The sequence below is a fragment of the Panthera uncia genome, unplaced genomic scaffold (genome assembly GCF_023721935.1).
Source record: "Panthera uncia isolate 11264 unplaced genomic scaffold, Puncia_PCG_1.0 HiC_scaffold_389, whole genome shotgun sequence".
In the NCBI taxonomy this organism is placed as follows: domain Eukaryota; kingdom Metazoa; phylum Chordata; class Mammalia; order Carnivora; family Felidae; genus Panthera; species Panthera uncia.
The window spans coordinates 31,051-51,102 of NW_026059527.1; the positions used below are offsets into that span (position 1 = coordinate 31,051).

Consider the following 20,052-nt stretch of genomic DNA (forward strand, 5'->3'; position numbering starts at 1 on the left):
ACTGCATCACTCCATTGTCACCACACACGCACTGCACTCAACAGGGGGACAAAGGGCTGAATGAACCCCAGACCCGCGGCCAACTCAGGCAGAGACAACTTAGGAAACTATCTCATTCTTCCTTTCTTCACAGGCTGTTTGGCTATTTCCTTGCATACCAAATGAGGCCCGCAGAAAAAATAAGGCAGGAGAGGGAAGCATCAGCCTCCACTTCTATCCCCCCCCTCCCCACCCCCAGCCTCCCTTCCAGCCACTCTTCACAGGGTTCCTGACCACAGGCCCTGTGGAGTCTGCAGAGCCCCAGTCCTACAGGAGTCTTTAGGAGAAGGTGCTGTGAAGGTGTCAGTGCCTCTCACTAAGCAGGACAAAGACACGATGCTGGGGACCCTGTGAAGAGCATGTAGCCAAAATCGAGACTTCTTCCACAGCAGAGCTGATGGGTTTTTAATAGCTCTCGGACAACCAAGATCCTAGCATGCCAGGATGACCCTAAGGAAGGGATGTTCTAGAATCTTCTCTGGGTGATATTTAAGAATGCGACAGAGTTTGGCTGTAACCCAGGCAGAAAAGGATGACCTTAACGATCAGGTGACTAGCGTCTAGATCTTCTTCTGTTAAAGATCTCTGGGTAGCTTCACAGCATCGTCATGGCCCGGGAGCCCAAGTTCTGCCCTTTTTATTAGGCGACTTGTAAAACCGTGTCACGTGAAGGTGATGTGATTTGCTCAGGACCCTGACATGTAATTAGTGCTAAGAAATCTCAGGCTTTCCAAAAGACCTGGGGGAGACCAAAGAATTAGAAACCCACTCGAAGCCCATCTGCCTGGCCTTTGTCTGCCGTTCCTTCCTTCCTGCTTCCCTCCCTCTCTTCAGCATCCTTCCCAAGACTCTGCCAGGGGCTCTGGATAAAGAGCGCAGTAAAAGTTGGGTCCTGTTCAAGAGGCTCTATAGACAAGCGAACAGAGAGATAAACGCTGGCACAAAGCAGGAGCCGAGCGCGGAGGGGACGGAAGAGGAGCCCCAAGTCTGCCTGGCGAAGCCGGGAAAGGTCCACTGGGGAACCGGGACGCTCGGTCCCTCCTCTCAAACTCACCCCTGGCAACGGAAGGCCCGGTAGAAGTTTCCCCCAAAGCCAGCACTGCCTCGCTGACTGGCGTCTGTTTTTAGCAACACTTATAACTGGAAGGAAAAAGTACTTAAAATATACCACCCTCTGAGACTTTTATTCCCTGTAAAACTGTCAGGCTTCTCACTCAGCTTTCTCTTTGGAATGAAGCGTTCCGGTTTATTTTGGCAACCAGAGGGAGCAACAAAGACCAACCTTCTCAGAGCTGCATGGGTCCCTCCTGTCAAAGCTATCTGCCTCCAGCCAGTGACCCAGAGGAATCAGGGGGGACTGGCTGTCTCAGAGGAATCGGGGTTGTGGGGGGGATGTGCTCTCAGCAGTTTGACCCCTGACAATGCACAGACAGAAAACACCGTAAGCTTGAAGACATCACAAATAACGAGGTGCGCTGGCGAGTGCACCACTGTGGGGACTCCAGCGTGACACGTCAGCTCTTTCTGACTCCTGTCTGTCCTATCTCACCAGAGCCCATGTGCAAAACGTGGTGCTGTGTACTTGACTTCTCCATGGGAGAGCTCAACACAAACCTGTGGGCATTTCACAGTGTGGGTCTGAGAGCATTGTGTGCGTGTGTGTGTGTGTGTGTGTGTGTGTGTTTTAATTGTGGCAAAATAAGCTGAATGTAACATTTACCATCTGCATCATTCTTTGGGTGTACAGTGGCATTTAGTGCGTTTACTTTGCTGTGCAACCACCTCCACTCTCCATTTCCAGAACCTTCTCATCATCCCAAAGTGAAACTCCATACCCATTAAATAACTTCCTCTTCCCCCCGCCGCCGGGGCCCTGGTAACCTCTATTTTACTTTCTGTCTCTGTGAACTTGACTACTCTAGGTATGGCACAAAAGTGGAATCATGTATTTTTGTCTTTTTGGGTCTGGTTTATTTCACTTAGCATGTTTTCAATATTGTAGCCTGTGTTGGCATTACACTTCCTTTGTAAGGTTGACTAATATTCCATTGCACTCACTAAGGAGAACACATCTAAGGAGAATACATACCACATTTTGTTTCTCCATTCCAAGGACATTTTCTATCATCAAGTGGACTCTGCCAGGAGGCCTGCATTTTACAGTAGGCCTAGTAAGCTCCTTCCTCTACATTTAGAGTATATAACACTGTAGCATTCATTTCCTTACGATCTTAATTTGCTAGGATTTTGCACATTTCACTCTCGATTTGTCTTAGGATCGCTAAGTTCCTTCAGGCCAGGAACATCAGGTCTCATCTTCCATGCACTACCCACCTGCCTCCACTTCTACCTCCAAGCCATCCAGGCTTTCCTCATAATGCAAGCCTGCGGCTAGTGAGCCCTTAGTCAACATTCCCAGGAATGAACGGAGAGTCAAGTGCTTCAAACACCCCACCTCTCGACTCATGAAATAGTAAATGAGCTCAGGAAACAAAACTTGCCTCCCTCCAAATGCTAATGCTTTCTAAAGCCACTCCTTTCATTTTCCTTCACTCTCAGCCTCAGCACTTCAGACAGCACAGGCAGACAGATGGGAGGAGACCCAGCAGAACTCACGGAGGGCTCAAGTGGTTACCTGAAAAAGTGCTATGGATTTTACATTCTCCTCTGCTCATGCTTGGTTTTTGTTTTTTGGGGGCTTTTTTTGCTTTTAATTTTTATTTTATTTTTGAGAAAGAGAGAGACAGAGAGACAGTGCTAGTGGGTGAGGTGGGGGGAGGGGGGGGTGGGGCACGGTGGGCAGAGGATCCAAAGCAGGCTCTGCGCTGAAAGCAGAGAGTCTGATGCGGGGCTCAAACCCACAAGCTGTGAGATCATGACCTGAGCCAAAGTCAGAAGCTTGACCAACCGAGCCACCCAGGTGCCCCTCATGCTTGGTTTTTAAATATTAAGATATGTAACTGAGGGCCCACCGGTAAACATGTAACATGTGCATGCAAGTCCAGTGCAACAGCTGGGATTTCTAAGAGACCTCTGAGCAGGTTTGCATCCATTTAACTCAGTCTGACAGCTAACTTGGATGGACTGGCTACATAGTATCTGAAAGGGGCAAGCACTTTCTCCAGTTTGCCCTGAGAAACTGATTTGCAGTCTTGAAAAGCACCCCAAGAGACTCCCAAGAGACTCCCAAGAGACTCTTGAAAAGCACCCCAAGTGGCACCTCAGGAGTGACCTCTGTCCATCTGAAACCAGTAAGGGGTGATAAAAGGACATGTGGAGAAGGCGGGAGACCCATGGGGCAACCGGCCAATTGGAGCAGATCTATAAATATCTTAAAGAGGTTACAGTGCCTGGGGTCAAACTGTTGTCACTGACATTCTTGTCTCTCGGGGGTGAAGGAAGAGCTGGTCTTAAGCTGGTTGCTGCTCGGGACTCCTTTTTGTAAGGCAGCCTTAATAGGAGATATTCAGAAAAGGAAGGAAGCTTCTCATTTCTATAAATGTTAGGTCCTGTCCACGATTTGTCTCTGGAGGATTAGAAAAGCATTCTGCACGTGAAGCTGCCTGGAGGGGTCTTTTCAATCTCTATTTTGGAAACCATGTTTTTAAAGCCTATGTTTTGGACCTAGAATTTTAAAAGCCTAAGAACTGCTTCACAGCAGGCCCCTAGGTTCCATGAGGCCCTTTAACACCTCCCTGCACTACTTCCTTGAGATGGTGATAAAGGCCAAGGCAAAATACAGATACGTAGGTGAGAAAGCCAGGAAGCTGCAGCCTCACACTCTCTGAGCTTCAGCCTTCTGCTCAGCATCCCTGTGGGGCATCAGCCACAGGCCCACAAACCACATTCTCTCTTAACTCAATATACTCCCACAGCAGGGCATTCGGAATCTCCCTGGAACATCCAGAGGGGGCATCTTCGTGTGGACTCTCCAGGGCCTCTGAGCTGACACACCTCTCGGAGTTGGTTTGGAGCAGAGGCCCTTCCCCAAACAAAAAGCTTTGGGAGCAACCACAAGGGTGGAGCGCAGAGTTCCCAGGCGAGGAGTCTGAGCTTCCTGGGTCCAGTCCCAGCTCTGCTAGTGCCCCACCCCCAGCTGCTTCCCTCAGCCCTCCGCATGGAAAAAGTCCCCACTGGAAGACGCAGGAACTGCCTCGCTGACCTCCCAGAACCACCCCGGCTCGGACCTTCTAAGGACTGCAATTTCCTACCAGCTGAATCAGAGCCTCACTTGACCCTGGTCTCTCAAGACCTTTCTTCTAAAGAGCTTCAAATTCTGGCAAGCAGAACTGCAGCCTCTGGGCAGTCCACGGGGCACAAGAATGGAAAAATCTATAGCTAATAATAGTTCTTTGAATTACTATGGCTCTTTATTCTTTCAGAAGTACTTTTTAATCCATTACCACATTAAACAAAAGGGAAGTGAGAGGCGGGTGGGGTTGAGAGGTGTGTCAAGGCCAGACACCATTCTCGTGGCAGGGCACCTCTTAGATCCCCACCGCCCCCAGTGCAGCAGAGCCAGGCTCTAGTCCCCTCTCCATGCTGTGTCTCCACCTTAGTGGCTGTAAGCAGAGCAGCACACTGTGGGGGAGAGGCAGCCTGAGGACATGTACATAAATGGAAATGAAGCAACGATTCAGACCCATGGGGAAGCCCACACCATGAAGGAAAATTAGTAAACAGCCCTCCTCCCACCTTGTTATCTGCCTGCTAGGCTCTTTTCTCTATTTAATGGCACACAGGCTTTCAAACCCTTAAGAGGAAGCCTCATCTGTTGGATTTTGTACTACCTTGGATGTTGATCTTGGAAAACAGAAACCACCAACAAAGAAAAATATCTCCAACACATCATCGTCAGGCCAACTGTCTCCCTCCCTGGGCTGAGAAAAGAGACATCTGGTTTTAACCAAGATGGCATCCACCTACCACATCCGTGTTGGTGATCTTGGCCAGCAGATCTACCAGGGCATCACCAGTGAGCGAGCTCACGTCCTCATCCTGCTGGAGCCCACAGATGGCGGCTCCCACACTTCCAGTTGCAATCATCGATGGCGGGTACATGGCGAACTTAAAGTCTGTGAGGACAAGAGGCAGAAGGTCAAGGCACAGGAAGAATCTGGATCTGGGAGCTCCCCAGCTTGAAGATACTCAGATATAGGGTGGTGATAGATCAGCTGCACAGGTAACCCCTTACCCCACAGACACAGTCTCTTTTCAGTCTTCCTTCACAAGATGCCCTTTATTTATTTATTTGCCATCCCTGTGGCAGGTCCAGAGCTAAAATGGGAAGACTGAGGCAGGGACGGTAGAAAGCCTATCTGAGTGCACAGTGAATTCTCAGAGGATTCAGGTCCCCCAATCCCTCATTCCACAATCCTGTGAGGGGTTAGCATATGCAAGGGGCAAGAAACATAGTCTCCTCTGGGGGTCATGGCAGGAATAGAGGAGGGAGGTCTGAGACGAGTCCAGACAAGGTAACCTGTGTGCCACAGAAGTGAGACAGACCAGGGGATCTAGACGGTGGAAGGCAGGAAAAGTGTAAGTTGGTAACATTTTATAAACAATAATCCTGATGTGATCTTGCCATATTCTGTGGCAAGTCAACAGGGACTGACATGGCCCATAACAAAACAACAGATGATTTCATTAAAAAAAGAAAAAAGGGAAGTGAGAGAAGCAGTAATGCAGGAGACAGTGCTGAGGGCCAAGTTTTGCACAATCCTCAGCTTCTAACCCAATGCCAAGGGCCCTCAGAATATTAGGAGGGAAAGCAGGCACCCAGTATTAACCACTGCATCACACAGATGACTTGGTTTAGATTTTATGGTTCTTGGGCCCTAAGATCGCATTTTCTTGCTGGAGAAAAAGAGCGGTTTGCTAATGAGATGTACACCAAGATCGATCGGAGGAGCTCAAACCCTCATCCACTTCCAGTTCTCCACAAGCAAAGAGAGGGGAGGCTCCTGTGAGGCCTCAGCATGGGAGACCAAATGCCTCGGTTTCCTCTGAGCACTCCCACAAGCTCTCAGGCTGGGGGATCGAGATCAGCCACTGCCCAGCCATCAAGGAGGAGACAAGGACACCCACACCTTACTCCCGTTGCTGCTGCTACTAACTGCTAACTACCCACATGTACAGTCCCTTCCGGGCTATGTCCCAGTTAATCCACACATCCACCACATACGGTGGGCACGAATGCCCTAACGTTGCGGATAAAAAAGGGCAGACTTCTGAGAACTTAAACTGCCTTCACCAGTGCCTTATGTTGATAGGTTAAAGAGGTTCCTTCCATCACTCACTGTCGTCAGTCCTGGAGTGGGGTAAATCCTCCAGTGTGCTACCTCTGGTTCTAGCATCACTCCAGAGAGTTTACTGTACAAAGCAGTGCAAGAAGGGGGGTGGGAGGGAGGGACAGAGGGAGGACATGTGTCACACTTCAAATTACAGCATAAACATTAGGTCGAAACACAAAGTTCAACCTAACATTTCCCCTTTTACTGTAAATGCCCTATTACAACCAGCATATTCCATAAAAGCACTTTTATAGGTGATCCCATTGTCCAGCGTCACGTTGGTGTTGTCAGAAACACTGCTGGAGCACTGAACCACGCACACACCTCCCATGTTGGCCGAATCCCATGAACAGAGCGAGCCTGGCCGCCTGTCAGTCTGTTTCTATCCTTGGCTTTCTTTCCTTCGCTCGCTCACTATTTCTACTTCTTGAGGGATGTATACTACCGTGTTCTGGCCAAAGCCTGCTGTCCACTAACCCCTTCAGTTCCTTCTCTAGCCCCATGGATGGTGCCAAAGTCGGCCTCCCTGCCTCCTGCTCTGCTGTAGGTCTCTTCCACATGGGCTCACAGGAGTGTTTCTCTGCCCAATAACCTCGTTAGCTTCCCCCTGTGACATTCATAATGCAGAGGAGGCAGCCAGCCCATGGCCTTGAGCCCACAAAGGCCCTGGGTGGGAGCATCTGGCAGGGAAGGACAGGAGGATATCCCTGGCCCTCCCTTTCCTCTGTCCCAGGCCTCAGACCGGGAAGCACACCTCATACATGCCTGTCTTTTGTCACGCTGCTGCACGCAAAACTCACTTCCAATTTTAGCAAACTAATTAACTTCTGGAAGCCAGGGGGTATTTACAGGGTGGTCCTGGGGTGCAGCAGGTGCTAAGGTTGCTGTAAGGACTCTATGTCCCTTCTTGTTTTGCTAGGAAAATGCTGAAGGGCATCCTCCTAGGGATACGGTCCCCTGCCTCCTGGAATTGGGGAGCATCATGGACAAGAACACAGCTGCCTCTTGGCAGCTCAGACTGGGGAGTGCTCCCGCAGCAAGGGAAGAGCTGCCGGAAGCTGGGCCAGTCACTGCTCTTCTCCTCTGCCACCCACCACAGTGGCAAACCAGGGTCTCCTACTAGATTCCTGAGCACCTGCCAGGCTCTCCTCTGGGTAAGTCCAAAGGAGGTGACATTAGAACTGAAAACCAGATCCACATTGTGGGACCTTGGGTGAGTCACTTCCTCCTCCAGTCCCTGACACTCCATCTGTCTAATAAAGGGTGGGGTTGGATCGGTGTTTTTCTGACTTCCAGTGTTGCAGCTCATTGTTGGGTCATGAAACCCATTTGTGGGTTGTTTTTGTTGCTGTTTAACGGAACAGAACAAGATAGAAAGTATCAGGAAGTAATCATGTAGTAGAAGTAAATATCCTCTTGAAAAACTTTTGTATCAGTCTGATGTACATTTATGTACATCCTGAGTTATGTTATAAAATGTATTTTCTTTCTTCACGGCTTAGGTCAAAAAGTTGGGAGACAGCAGACTGGCTCATCTCCCAGGTGCCTTCCAGCTCTACTTTGCTCTTCCTTAAGGATCTAGAAGAGCCACCCCCGAGAAAAGGACAAGCGAGAATCACTAGAACAGAGCATAGCTTCCATCAGCCAACAAAGTCACGAGGCATCTCTCTCCACAGACAGCAGTGCTAGTTCCTCACGGCATCAGGGGCTGCCCCAGGACTAGGCTCAGGGACAACCCCTCTCTGCTGGTGGGGAAACAGCAGAGGAAGAAAACACCAGAATAAAACATCTGAAGGGTCATGTCCTCGTACTAGCTCTAGTTAGCTAACCTCCACGCTCACCCGTGGAAGGTTTCACCCAGCCCATTCAGCCACTCCTGGAAACCATAAACTTTGGCTTGAAAAGTGTTCACCAGATCCACTTGGGCAGGGGGGCTGGACAGAAAAATCAGATGGCATGCACGCTATGACCAAGAATACAACCTCCCAGAAACATCTAAATAAAAGTACATACATGCACATGCATGTGGTTGAAGCAGGAGGATTCACAGAAAACATTTTAAACTTTCCCGCAGTTAGATGGAAGAAATGGTAAGCAATTTTATAATCCTTTCTCTTAATATTATTCTATTTCAGCAAAAAGAAAATACCAAGTAAAAATCTCTTAGAAATCTCTACATGTCTTGGTCAAAAATACCAACAGGTTGTATCTTCGTGCAGAGGCATATTCAGGGGCAAGGGTCTCTCTCTAGCCTCAGTTGCCCACCTGAAAAGGTAAGAGGTGACATCCTGAGCACCCTCCTTCCTCTGCAGCAGAGTGAGAGGCAATGAATTGACCAGTGATCCATTCTGACAAAGCACAAAGGGTTCCTCCCCGTTCCAGGCAGCATGGATTAATCTGCCGCCCCAGTTGAAAAGCATAGTAATATAATACAGCATGGTGCCTTCTAAATGGCTAAGTACATACTACATGGGTAGCTTATAAAAAAACTTCTCAAAGAAAGGGGGTGGTCAAGGGGACAGGAGCATGAAGATACTTAGGAGGACACTCTCCGAGGGCATGAGAAGGATTTGGGCCAAGCAGCTGCAAGAACTGTAAGATGGAGATGTGGAGGCCGATGACCCACCACCTACCAGCCGTGTGAAGATGGACAAGTTACCTGAACCCTATGAGCTTCCATTTTCTCACCAGCAAATTAGAAGAATAATTATACCCACCCGGTAGGGTTGTTCTGAGGACTCAACTAAAATGATCCATGTAAAAGCACTGTGCTTGGCTCGTGGTAAGCTATCAAGTGTCATCACCATCACTATTCTGACCACGGGAACCTCCAACGGAACCGTGAAGGGGAATTCTGACTGTTGGAGATTCTGTTTAGCATCGGCAGGGGAGAGGAGGAAGGTGCCCAGCATCCCTGGGCAACAGGCGGATGCTGACAGCAGGCCAAGGGCACCAAGACCGCCAAGAAGAAAGGCTCTGTGCCGCCTGGAGAATCTTTCACTGTCACTTGTGTTGTGGGTCCCAGAAATGACCTCACTGAGTCCCCGAAGCCTCATGCTGGTTTGTCAGGAGTGGGAGAAAATGAGGCCCCCATACGATGAATGGAATACAGAAGTTGGCAATGGTCTCCCCGATGTGCCCCATATCCACTCAGCTGCGGTTTGCCCAGAGCCAAAGAGCAATGCCCACATACCGGAAGCCTCTGACATGATGTTCCCCCCTCCCGGGGAGGTGGTGGAGGCAAGGGGCACACCTTGGGGGAACCCCAGCTCTACTGGTTGCTTACTCATCCATGTAGCAGTAGTGGTGAGGTATTAATAAACCGTAAAACTCATCTGTTTCAAAACACTTCCTTTCACAAGTGAATCAATGAATTCTTGAGAGGTTAGGTGACTTGTCCCATGTCCAGTGCTGGGCCTGGGGTTAAGGTCGGGACTTCTGGACTGTAGACCCAGTGCTCTTTATAACTTACCAGAATGTGAACAGCTCCTCAAGGCCACCTCCCACATCCCACTAAGGAACACAGGGTGATTTTCCTATCAGAAGTGGGAGAAAAGCCCCCAAAAGCAAGCCCTAGCTCAGGAGTCAGAGACTCCTAGCCATGGCACCAGTGATCTGTGTGGCCTGTACAACCCACTTAACCTCCCAAGACCACCAGAGGCACTCTGGGGGCCCCACTGGGCTTCTTAATCTGGGCAAGGGCAGAGAGGGCTCCATATTCATCATCTCGCTATCTGCAGGTCTTGGTAAAATTTCGCTGAAGAAAGAGTCTGAGCTAAGCAGGTCTAAAACCACAGATTAGATGGCCCTGCACGTAAGTTTAGTGCAGATTGTTTTGGCTACGATGTGGAGGCCTTGAAGCAGAAGAGTGATGGCCTTGCTTCTGACCACCACTAGGGGGCGGGAGATACTCGGTCTGAGGCTTAAGACCAACAGGGAAGCCCCCCCCCTTTCCCATTTCCCCCATCTCTCCCCCTCCTCCCACCTGCAGCAAGGTGGAAGGTTAAAAGGCCAGAATCCCAGATGCTCATTGGCCAGCAGGTGATGGCCGCAGCACACACCTCACCTACCACCCCTGGAATAGGTTCAGCACACCCTGTCCTTGTGGGGAAGGACCACGGTGACATGGAACACTAATATAACTCCAAAGGCCTAGGTGGCAGGAGGAGGGGAGGGAGACGGCTGGAGAACAGCAAGCAGCCTACTCCTCATTCATTGTCCGGCCAGAAGGGAAGTGAGATAGCCCTGCCACACTGCTGGTCCCCACGGGATGCGCCTGCAGAACTGACACTGTCGGCTGCCCACGCCACTTCCCCTCAGCTCCGCGCCCTGTCAGCTGTGGGGGCAACACAGAGACAGGAAGGTGGCTTAAATTCTTCCCACCTGGCAGCCGCCAGGGCAAACCTTTTTGGGGTAAGGGGCCAACCCACCTACCTTCTCCGGGCCCCGGCTATAATTCTATCTTATGATAGAAGGTTATGAAACGCCTTTGGGTAAAGCCAGGAAGGCTGGAAATACAGCAGTTATCATCACTGGGGCTTCACTGGGGCTTCAATGGGGCTCCAGGGCTCAGGCCTCAGGGTGGGGAGCCTTGGGCGGGGCTACTCAAGTGCATGCTGCAAAGAGCTAATAAGCAAAACACCTTGAGGTGGGGCCTGAGGCAAAAAGAGGGAGATGTGGGATACCATGCATAGCTAGGGAGGTTAAGCACCTCCACCCCACCCCCACACCAAGTTCAAACTCAGTATCATTGGCGTTTCTAGACTAACTGGAATCATCTGTTGAGCGTGAGATCCCGCATCAAGAATCCTCCAGTGCCAGAGTGCGATCTTGAGTCGTATTAAACGGTACTTCTTTCCTCATTTGCAGACCTGGGGGACTCTACCATCACAACTACGACCAGGGGGGCACTAAGGCCCAGTCCTGCTTCCCCAGGATCAAAAGCTCCAGGAAAGGGAATGCCAGGGGCTGTCAGTTATGAAGGTCTCCCTCTCCCTCCAGTGCCTTCACTAACCATGACTGGCCCAGAGAGGGACACCAGGCAGGTGGAGGCAGTCTCTCCTGCCAGAAGCCATTTTGAGATGAGTGGTTGGGGGGGGGGGATGGGGGGAGAGAAGGGCATCTCTCTGCCTTGCCACCATCTTACCCTCTAGCCCCTAAGGAAAACTGCAGCCTCGCTCCCCTTCTCATGGCCCCTCTCTGCTCTCCTGCTCTCTCTTCCCCTTTCACACACACACATGCACTCCCCGCACAGACTGAGGAACTACTGCCAGCTCTTTCACAACCAACTTATCCCATAAACTAGCCACACAGCCTAGAGGATTGGCTACCATCTCCTCCAGACCCACTGTAAGTCTGCAAGACCCCGGCCACAGGTGCCTCTTGGGCTTCAGGGCAGAATATCCAGGATTGGGGGACAAGGACAGAGGCGTGAGGTGCAAGGAGCAAACTGGACCTCCTCGGTATCACCTACCTTTGGTTCTCAGTTACCTTGTGCCTGCCGCTTGCCAGACAGTCCTAGGCACTCAACCATTTGTCACACCCTGGCCCCAAAAGGAGGCGTTTCATCTAACTGGAAGGTGTTTCCTCCAAGAAAAGTAGATCTGGGCTTTTATACCATCAGGCCATCTGGTATAAAACTCCACAAAGTGAGGATTCTATGTAACTTGGTCATTCATACAGACTCAAGCACAGATCTAGAAAGAAAAGCCTTGTGAGACACAGCCATCCTTCCTAGACTCAGGAAAGTTCTGAGGAGCCCCCTCTGCTCTGACCAGTCCACACCTAAGGCTTAGTACATGGCTCGTGGTCTTCATTTAGTTGGAGTTATTCCCTGTATCCTTTCTTAGCCCTTGCCCAGAGCTAGCTCATGGCTCCCCAAAGGCAGTCTTCGTGACTTCCTGTGCCACTCCTTGGACCTCTGTCCTCAGTGCCTGAGTTCCAGCTCCTTATTCTGGCCCCAAAGTTGGCAGCCACCCCAAGGATCTGGGCAAGAAGGCCAGAAGTGGGGGGATGGGGCCCCCCAATTTTAGAGAATGGGCCTTTACAGAAGCTGGGGATCTGCCCATGCCTGGATAATTCCACCTACCATCCCTACCCCAATCAGAGATCAGAATGGGGAATGGGTGGACAGACCCCAAAAGATCTGTCAGTCAAGAGACAAGGTCAAAGCAGAATTCTGGCTAACAGCTGGGCAATGGGGGAGCTTCGGGTCAGAGGGTCGGGGGTCCTAGGGCTAGAGAAAAAAGGACTGGTTGACCCCTCCCCCACAGTGAATCATGACAATGGAGACGAAGGGACAGCAGGGCCTGGGAGACAAAATGACAAGTCAATGAGGGATTGACCTCTAGGGCCCCAGGCCAGACAGCAAGAGAAGCGAGGAAGCAAAAGAATGGCTACTGTCTAAAAGTCAGCAAGGTATCCACGGGGGCTCTGAAGAATGGCCTCCTCAGGGCTGCAGGAAGGACAGCTTACTCTCTCATAAAGGGGCACAGGACACATTAACATGGCCATGGGCCCAGTCTGGATCTGGAAGGGCAGGACTACAGAAAACCGGTGAGAAAAAATCTAAGCCCTAGAATCAAATGGGGGTGGCTGGGAACCCTACATTCACGCCAGGGAAGGCAGAGAGTAAGGGGTCCTGTTGAATTGGATTAAGGCAGTTGCAACACTTAAACATGGAGATGGTGGCATTTTCACAATTAGTACCACAACACATGGTCTACACGTTCCTTGGTTCATAAAGTACCTCTTTGCACATTGTCTCTTTCTGATTTTTGTTTTCCTAACCACCCTGAAAAGGCTGTTAAGATCATGTATCAACAGGTGTGTTTTGCAGATGAAGAAGCTCAAGTTCAGAGAGGTTAAGCAGCCGTCCAAGGTCATCCAGTGATAAGTAGCAAAGCCTGAACTTTTGACTGAGAACACAGAGCATATACACTATTGCATATTGTGTGATCCATTTGTACATACTTACAAATAACATGTAACAAAACATTGGAAAAAGGTAACCCAGGAGTCCCATCTCTAAAATTCAACAACTCTTAGCGAACTTGGGCTGAACCCTCTGGATACCCCCCCCCCCCACCCCCCCCCCAACCCCCCCTCCACCACAAAACAAAAGACCTGCCCAGTCAGTTCTTTACCTATGTCTTTACCTATGACTAAGGTTTCAGGGTCTCTCCCATGGCCACTACCAAGGAACAAAAATAGTAGAAACTGGCCAAGGCTCAGTTTAATGAGACAGTTGTCAAACCACTGCCTTTAGTTTATTAGGGAAATGCAAAGCAAATGGGCCAGTAAGAACTATGTATCAATTGTGGGATCAACGTGGTGGGTGGAAAGCTTTTAATATGAAAAAGCCACTTGCGCTTGCTGGTAAAGGCTGCAACCAATTCAAAACAGCAGCACTTAAAGGGAGGGCAGCAGAACTTTAGTGCTCAGAAGGTGAGTCCTTGATGAGAGCCAGCCAGGTTCACTCCCCCATCCACCAGTTACCCAGCAGTAAGTGCCCTACAGTAAAGAGAACTCCTTCAACCTCCCTTACTGCTTATCAGGGCAGGCAGCGTATTTATCAAGACAGTGTTCCTTTAACCTATATTTGCCCCCACCCCCCACCCCCAAATTTCCTCTTGGCCTTATCTCCAAGCATCCTTTTCCTCAAAAGATTAAAGATTTAAACACAACCAGAGAGCAGTATATATAATCTTCAAAGAGCACTTTAGACATCATAAAGAATATTTTAACAGGCACTTTTTTTTTTCCGCTTACCACACCTGTCCTCATAAACCATTTATGAGTTTAGTAGAAAAAAAGAATACACCAGCTCAGATAAAATAAAGAACACACAGCCTGGGCATGAAAACCTTGTACTCTAGATTACTTGGGACCACCCCTCTCCTGAACCCCTAAGCCCATGCCAGTTAGTACCCCCATCAGTCTCTCCCTGACCACCCCCCCCAAAGGGCTCTTCAGCCTGTGTCCCCGCCCCCCACAAGGCCCCCTCCGGCTCCAGCCTGCTCCTACCGGTAGCACACAGAGCAATGAAGGTCTGCGCATGCTTGCGGATCAGAGACAACTTCTCGCTGGGCTGGGGCAGCTTGCGAAGGATGTGCTCGATGAAGTCATGAGGAGTGACAGCCGCCAGGTTCCACTTCAACTTCCCCAACACCACCAGCTCCCACTCCTGATGAGGGAGGGAGGGAGGGAGACAAGAGTATAAAACCCAAAGGCTGACCTGGTGTCAGGGACCAGGGGCTGGGGTCCGGACCAGTTCTAATGATGTTCAGGAGGATGCTGCTGGATCCTGAGGTGGGCCCATTTGTCCAAGCCCCCCACCCACCCCCCAAAGCCTGGAAGTCACTGGCATCTCTTCTTCTGCCTCAAATGTGAGGCTCCACCAAAAATAATGAGAGCCCAGGTAGCTGTTGCCAAGATTCTACTTTTTCCTAGTTCTTTTCCTCTTCGGCTCCCCCCACCCCCCCAGCCAACATGGACTTCCATGCAGTCCTGTTGCCCCCCCCCGCCCCCCCAGAAAGCTGAACTTACAAGGCACTGCCAAGGTCATTGTGGCCCTTAGATAGTAATTTATTGTACAGGTCTCTATCGCTGGATTAATAGTCTTTTTTAATCCTCAGGGGAAAATGATGCACACAGATAAAGCTCAAAATAAGGTTCCTTGGCTCAACTCCTTGGCAACCAATTTACTTGTAATTGGTGCCAATAAGTGCCACTTTTCTCAGCTTTAAAACTTTCCCCTCGACACATAATGCAGAAGTCTTGGGGAAATGACATTCGGACAGGAGAGTGCCCTTTCCCTGGCACTCTGGGACATGTTCCCTGGTGACATGTTTCATAGGCCTCTGTCACCGAGACTGGAGGACCCACCAGGATGGTCATTAGCAACCCCATGCTGCAGCTGGAGGTTGAACAGGGCAAAGTGAAGGTGCCTGGGCAAAGTCATGGAACCCCTCAGTCCAAATGCTGAGGGGGGACAATATGACCCCCTCTCTCATGGACTTCTCACCATTGGTCCACCTAGTGAAAATCCTTTTTTCTCCCTTACTGAGATACATTTGGGGAATTGTGTTCAGAGTCCAACAGGCCAGAAAGGAAACTTTAAAACTACGTGCGATCAGAGGGAAAACAGGCCTATCCATTAATCATCTTCAGAAGAGACAGGAAGAGACCACCGTGCCAGTGCACGCTACTCTCCCATTCACCCTAAGATCCCCGGCTCTCTTCCATTTGCTACACCAGCAACCAGAGCCCCAGTCCCCTCCTGTAGCACTAGGTGGCTGTGTGATCTGAGGGGACTCCCTTCCCCTTCCAGAGCCTCAGATTTCTCATAAGTAAATAGGAGGATTCCTGTACCTCCCACCTTCTGGGATCAAGAGACAGGGAAAGGGGGACAAGGCAGGGTGCTTGTGAAGCAACATGAATTGGCTTGGCCGGTCCTGGAAAAACGGGTGCCAAAGAACACCACGACCCACCATCACGTTGAAACAAATGAGCCAAATGGAAGATTCATTTTCCTGGTTTCCCGTTGAGAAAAACAAACTGGTGATGAACTCTAACGACTTTTCCTTTACATGCTTTAAAGTCCCCCTTGGCTTTTTACAGAGGATTGGGGTTTAAAAAGAGGAAAAAAAAAAAAAACTGGTAAAATTACTACACAACCAGTGTCTTCTAAGATGGCTTGAAATTCCAGCCCTTTCTTCTCACAGGGGAGTGTGAAATAAACCACTCGTCTTGTACTATTATTAAAGGAAGCAGATCTCCCAGAAGAAAGCACCTTTCTGGGCCTCCCGGACCAAACCAGAAGCAGCTGAAATCTGGCAGCGGTTCAAAGGTGAAGTCATTCATGCCCCTCTCTACATTCCCCGCAATTCCTCCCCCATCCTTGCACATGTCTGCCACTAGATGGCAGCACAGCCCCAGAAAGGAAGGCCTTTTCACAAAGAGCTCCGTTCTGGGAGCCAGTCCTAGCCCTGTGGACTTTGTGCAGGCCTTCCCAGTAGGAAGGGGGAGGGGCGATCAGAAGGAGGTGGGGGAGGGGGCTCTTCCAAACAGTGCGGAGAAAAGGTGTGCAGACCACAGAAGGTGGGCTTGGGAACCACTCTACCATTCCACACTGCTGCCACATGGACGCCTTGAGTGTGAAGCTGTGGGGAAAATGAGTTAGACTGGGTGGGGAAAAGGTTTGCTGTTAGAAAACCTGAGTCAAGACAGGACCCCTGTCACCATACAGAGGTCATCGCCGGCCTCCCCGGGAACCAGGCCTCAGATTCCTCCAATTAAAGGACAAATTCTGACTTGGCTCAAACGTCAGTGAGCTGATATTTAGTGAACAGCTACTATGTGCAGGTATCTTGAAAATTTATAGATAGATAAGACATTACCTTTGAACTCTGGATTCTTAGGAGACGCACCACAACACCCTTTTACCACGGGAACACATGCCTACCATGTGGGAAGTTGAGCTATTTTCTCAAAATTCAGTGGTTGAAAATTTGGAATTTAATTAAAATGTGATCACCGTGTTCCAAGTCTCCCCTACACACACCCATGCATGCACACACGCGCACACACACAAGTGCAAATGAATTCCCCCAACACAAATGTCGCGGGGATCTTATTTGTGGATGTAGCCTCAGGGCTTAGCATGGTGGCTGGCACACAGTAGGAACACAAAAAAATTCGTATTAAAAGCGGTATCTCCTAAAGTGTGAAAATCCCAACGATGTGGTAATTTGGGATCCTAAGGATTCCTTTGGGGAGCAGTGGGCAGAAGCTTATCAGGACAGGAGAGAGCAAAGAAGGAAGGAAGAGCAGAAAGGGAGAAAAGAAAGGAGGTAGGCATTACCAGCAGCTCCTGAGGCTTGATGGAGTTGTCGGTGTAAATGCACAACTTCTCTGCTGTCAAAGGGATGGTCTCTTTGAGCTTGGAGGCCAGGAACATGCAGACAGCACCCAGGAGCTGCAGATGGGTCTTAGGAGTTGGGACCCCAGCCAAGAAGCGGTCCAGGTAATTCATGGCCAAAGGGAAGACCTCTTCTTCACACTTCTGTTCCTCACATACCTACAATGGGAGTGGGGAAGGGTTGGGGGGTTGAGGGAATAGTGTCAGGAAAAAAAAAAAAAAAAAAAAAAAAATGAAAGGCACAACCTATGGAAACAAGCAAAAATATTTAATTTTTGAGTGGGGAGGGGGAGGGGAGTAGGCTATGTGATAAGAATAAAGAGAAGGAAAACGGGGTAAATCTAAATAGTCCATCCGTGCTGGGGTATTCCCCAAGAAGGTAAAAAAAAGAGGTGAATTGAACATCCGAAGCCAGGAGGCAAACAAATGCGCAGTAGCCGCCCGGCTCGGCGACGCTCCCTTTGGCTACTGACTTCTTTGCTCACTCTAACTCGCTCACACTCTCTTTTTTGGATTTCGTCATCTTTTCAAAAAATCAATAAAAATATTCTGGAGGCTCCGGGGGTCTTCTTCTTGGCCTCATTCGGATCCCCGGACCCTGCTCTATCATTCCCGACAATTGGAAAAAATGTCCGGGGGGGTCCCTGCGGCCCAGGCGCCGCTATTGGGGGGGGGGGGGGGGGAGAGGTGGGGAAGAGAGGGGGAGGGAGGAGAGGAGGAAGAGCCGCAGCCTCGGCGGCTGGACTCGGGAGCATGGGGAGACGGTTTCAAAAAATAATGAAAAATCGAAGAAATATCCTAGAAAAGCCCTTTTGGCGTGAAAACCCCAAAGAGGATCCAGGCTTCCCGAAACGGAGGTTTCGGGTGCCGGAAAGGTCTGTATCTCGACCCCTGGGGCTTTGGATCCCGAGGGGAAACTTGGAGGGGTGAGCGCCGCGGCAAGAGTGTCCGGCTGCGGCCCACAAGGGCAGAAACTGGGGATCGTGGTGACGAGCTGGGGGAAAGCCGAGAAACGGGGAGCCTCCAGAGAGAGGCACGGGGGACTCTGACCTCTCCTTTAGGGGTGCCCCGACATCTCCCCCCACACACACCTCCTCCCCCCCCTTCCTACCCCACCCAAATCTCCGCAGCGAGGAAACTGGAAAGCCAAACTGTAAGTAACCTTCCTGAGGTGGGGGTTGGGGAAGAGGGCACTATTACAAGTGGGGTGGCCGGAATAATGGGGTGCGAGGAGGGAGCGGGCGACGTTTTCCAGCCTTTCCAACCGGAGTTTGCAAAGCAACATGGCGAAACCACGGCAGGTCCAGAGCTGTGCATACGTGGGCACACGGCTTGCTCGGCAAAGATTTGGAGCAAGGGTAAAGAAGTGGTTCTTTTGGGTTCCCCTAAAACACATGTTTCTTCAATGCGACTTCCGGGGCTCCTGAATTCTCCGGTTCTCTCCTCCTCCCCCCCCCCCCCCCCTCTTTCTCCCCCCCCCCCCCTTAAGTGCCAACGCGGAGTCGCGACCACATGCGGGGACCTGAGGCTAGGACGAGTTTTCTCTGGCTTTTGGGGGGCTGCTTTTTGGCTTTTTTTACGTTTGGGTCCCGATTTCACGCTCCTACTCCCTTCTTCACTGCACCGAAAGCAGTGGCGGCCTCGCAAAAGACAGGTCGGCTGGGGGTGGGAAGAAGAGGCAGCCACATGCAGGCACACGCGCGCGGGATGCTCCCCCACCCCCGCTCCAGGACAGCCTCGTTTATCCCAGATTTTCCTCCTCCCTTCCCTATCCCCTTCCCCCTCCCCCAGTTAGCCTTGCATCCTGCAAGGAACAGAAATGAAGCCACGCGTCTCGCCAAAGGGCTCGGGGTAACCTCGCGCACAGGAGCGGGGAGGCGAGCGCGGAGCCTGCCCTCTCCAAGTTTTAGGTTCCCTGCGCTGGGGTGGAGTGGGGTGGGGGGAGCGAGTATCCTATCTGCAGACCTACCTCCAGCATCCAGGTGGCCACCATCCTGCGCATGTAGGGCTGGATGTCCTTCTGCACGCATTTGAAGTAGGAGCACTGGGGAAGGTAGCGCTCCTCGATGGTGAGCAAGTTCTGCAAAACGCGGTCATCGTAGAGCAGGTTGGCGTCCGGCACGGCCCTGCGGACCGGGTCCACCTCGCAGCACAGCAGCTCCATGGCCAGCCGGGTGCCCGCTCGCTCCCTGCTTTCTCCGGACTGGAAAATTGGGGGTTTTTGGAGGGGGGAGGGGAGAGGGTTCCCCTTACCTCCTTCCTTTGGCTAGGTAGGGGGTTTTCGGGAGAAAAGTTATGGGGCAGAGAGAGAGAGAGGCTGGGGGAGAAGAGAGGAAAGGGATGGGCGGTGGGAGAGGAGAGCCTCGGGGGCTGCTGACTCTGCCTGCCCTCCCCTTCAAAGTTGTCTCGCTCTCCCCTGCTCGCTCTTCTCTGCTCTGAGAGGCAGTGACGCAAACTGGCTGGGCAGTTAGTTCTCCTCCCTCTCGCCTCGCTCCCCTCTCCGGTTCCTCCTCCCCTTCCCTCCCCTCCCGTCCCTCCCCTCCTCCTTTCAATCTCTCCCTCCCTCCCTCCTTTCCCCTCTTGTTATTAAGGAGAACAGCAGCTGGCCCGACCTAACTTCAAACGCGGTCCCCCGCCCCCCCACCCGTCTCCTTAGCTCTCCGAGGCCCTCTCCCTCCATCCAGCCCGGCATGCCAGGGGCCCCGATAGGGGAACCCACAAAAAAACCCACACCGATTCCTCTTTAGTCCCTCTAATTTCGCACATTCTGTAGGTTGTATCATGCCAAAATACGACCAA

At 51.0% G+C, this 20,052-nt stretch overlaps 1 protein-coding gene across 1 annotated transcript in view; it reads right to left on the reverse strand.

Moving 5' to 3' along the window:
- Positions 1-19,709, reverse strand: part of LOC125918030 (G1/S-specific cyclin-D2) — a 30,526-nt gene extending 10,817 nt beyond the window's left edge. Inside the window, exons 1-4 of the mRNA XM_049624093.1 lie at positions 19,223-19,709; positions 17,197-17,412; positions 14,358-14,517; positions 4,966-5,114 (exon numbers count right to left, since the gene is read on the reverse strand). Coding sequence (XP_049480050.1) covers positions 4,966-5,114; positions 14,358-14,517; positions 17,197-17,412; positions 19,223-19,417 — 720 coding nt within the window. The 5' untranslated portion in view covers positions 19,418-19,709. The remainder of the gene's footprint in view (positions 1-4,965; positions 5,115-14,357; positions 14,518-17,196; positions 17,413-19,222) is intronic.
- Positions 19,710-20,052: the final 343 nt, after the last annotated feature.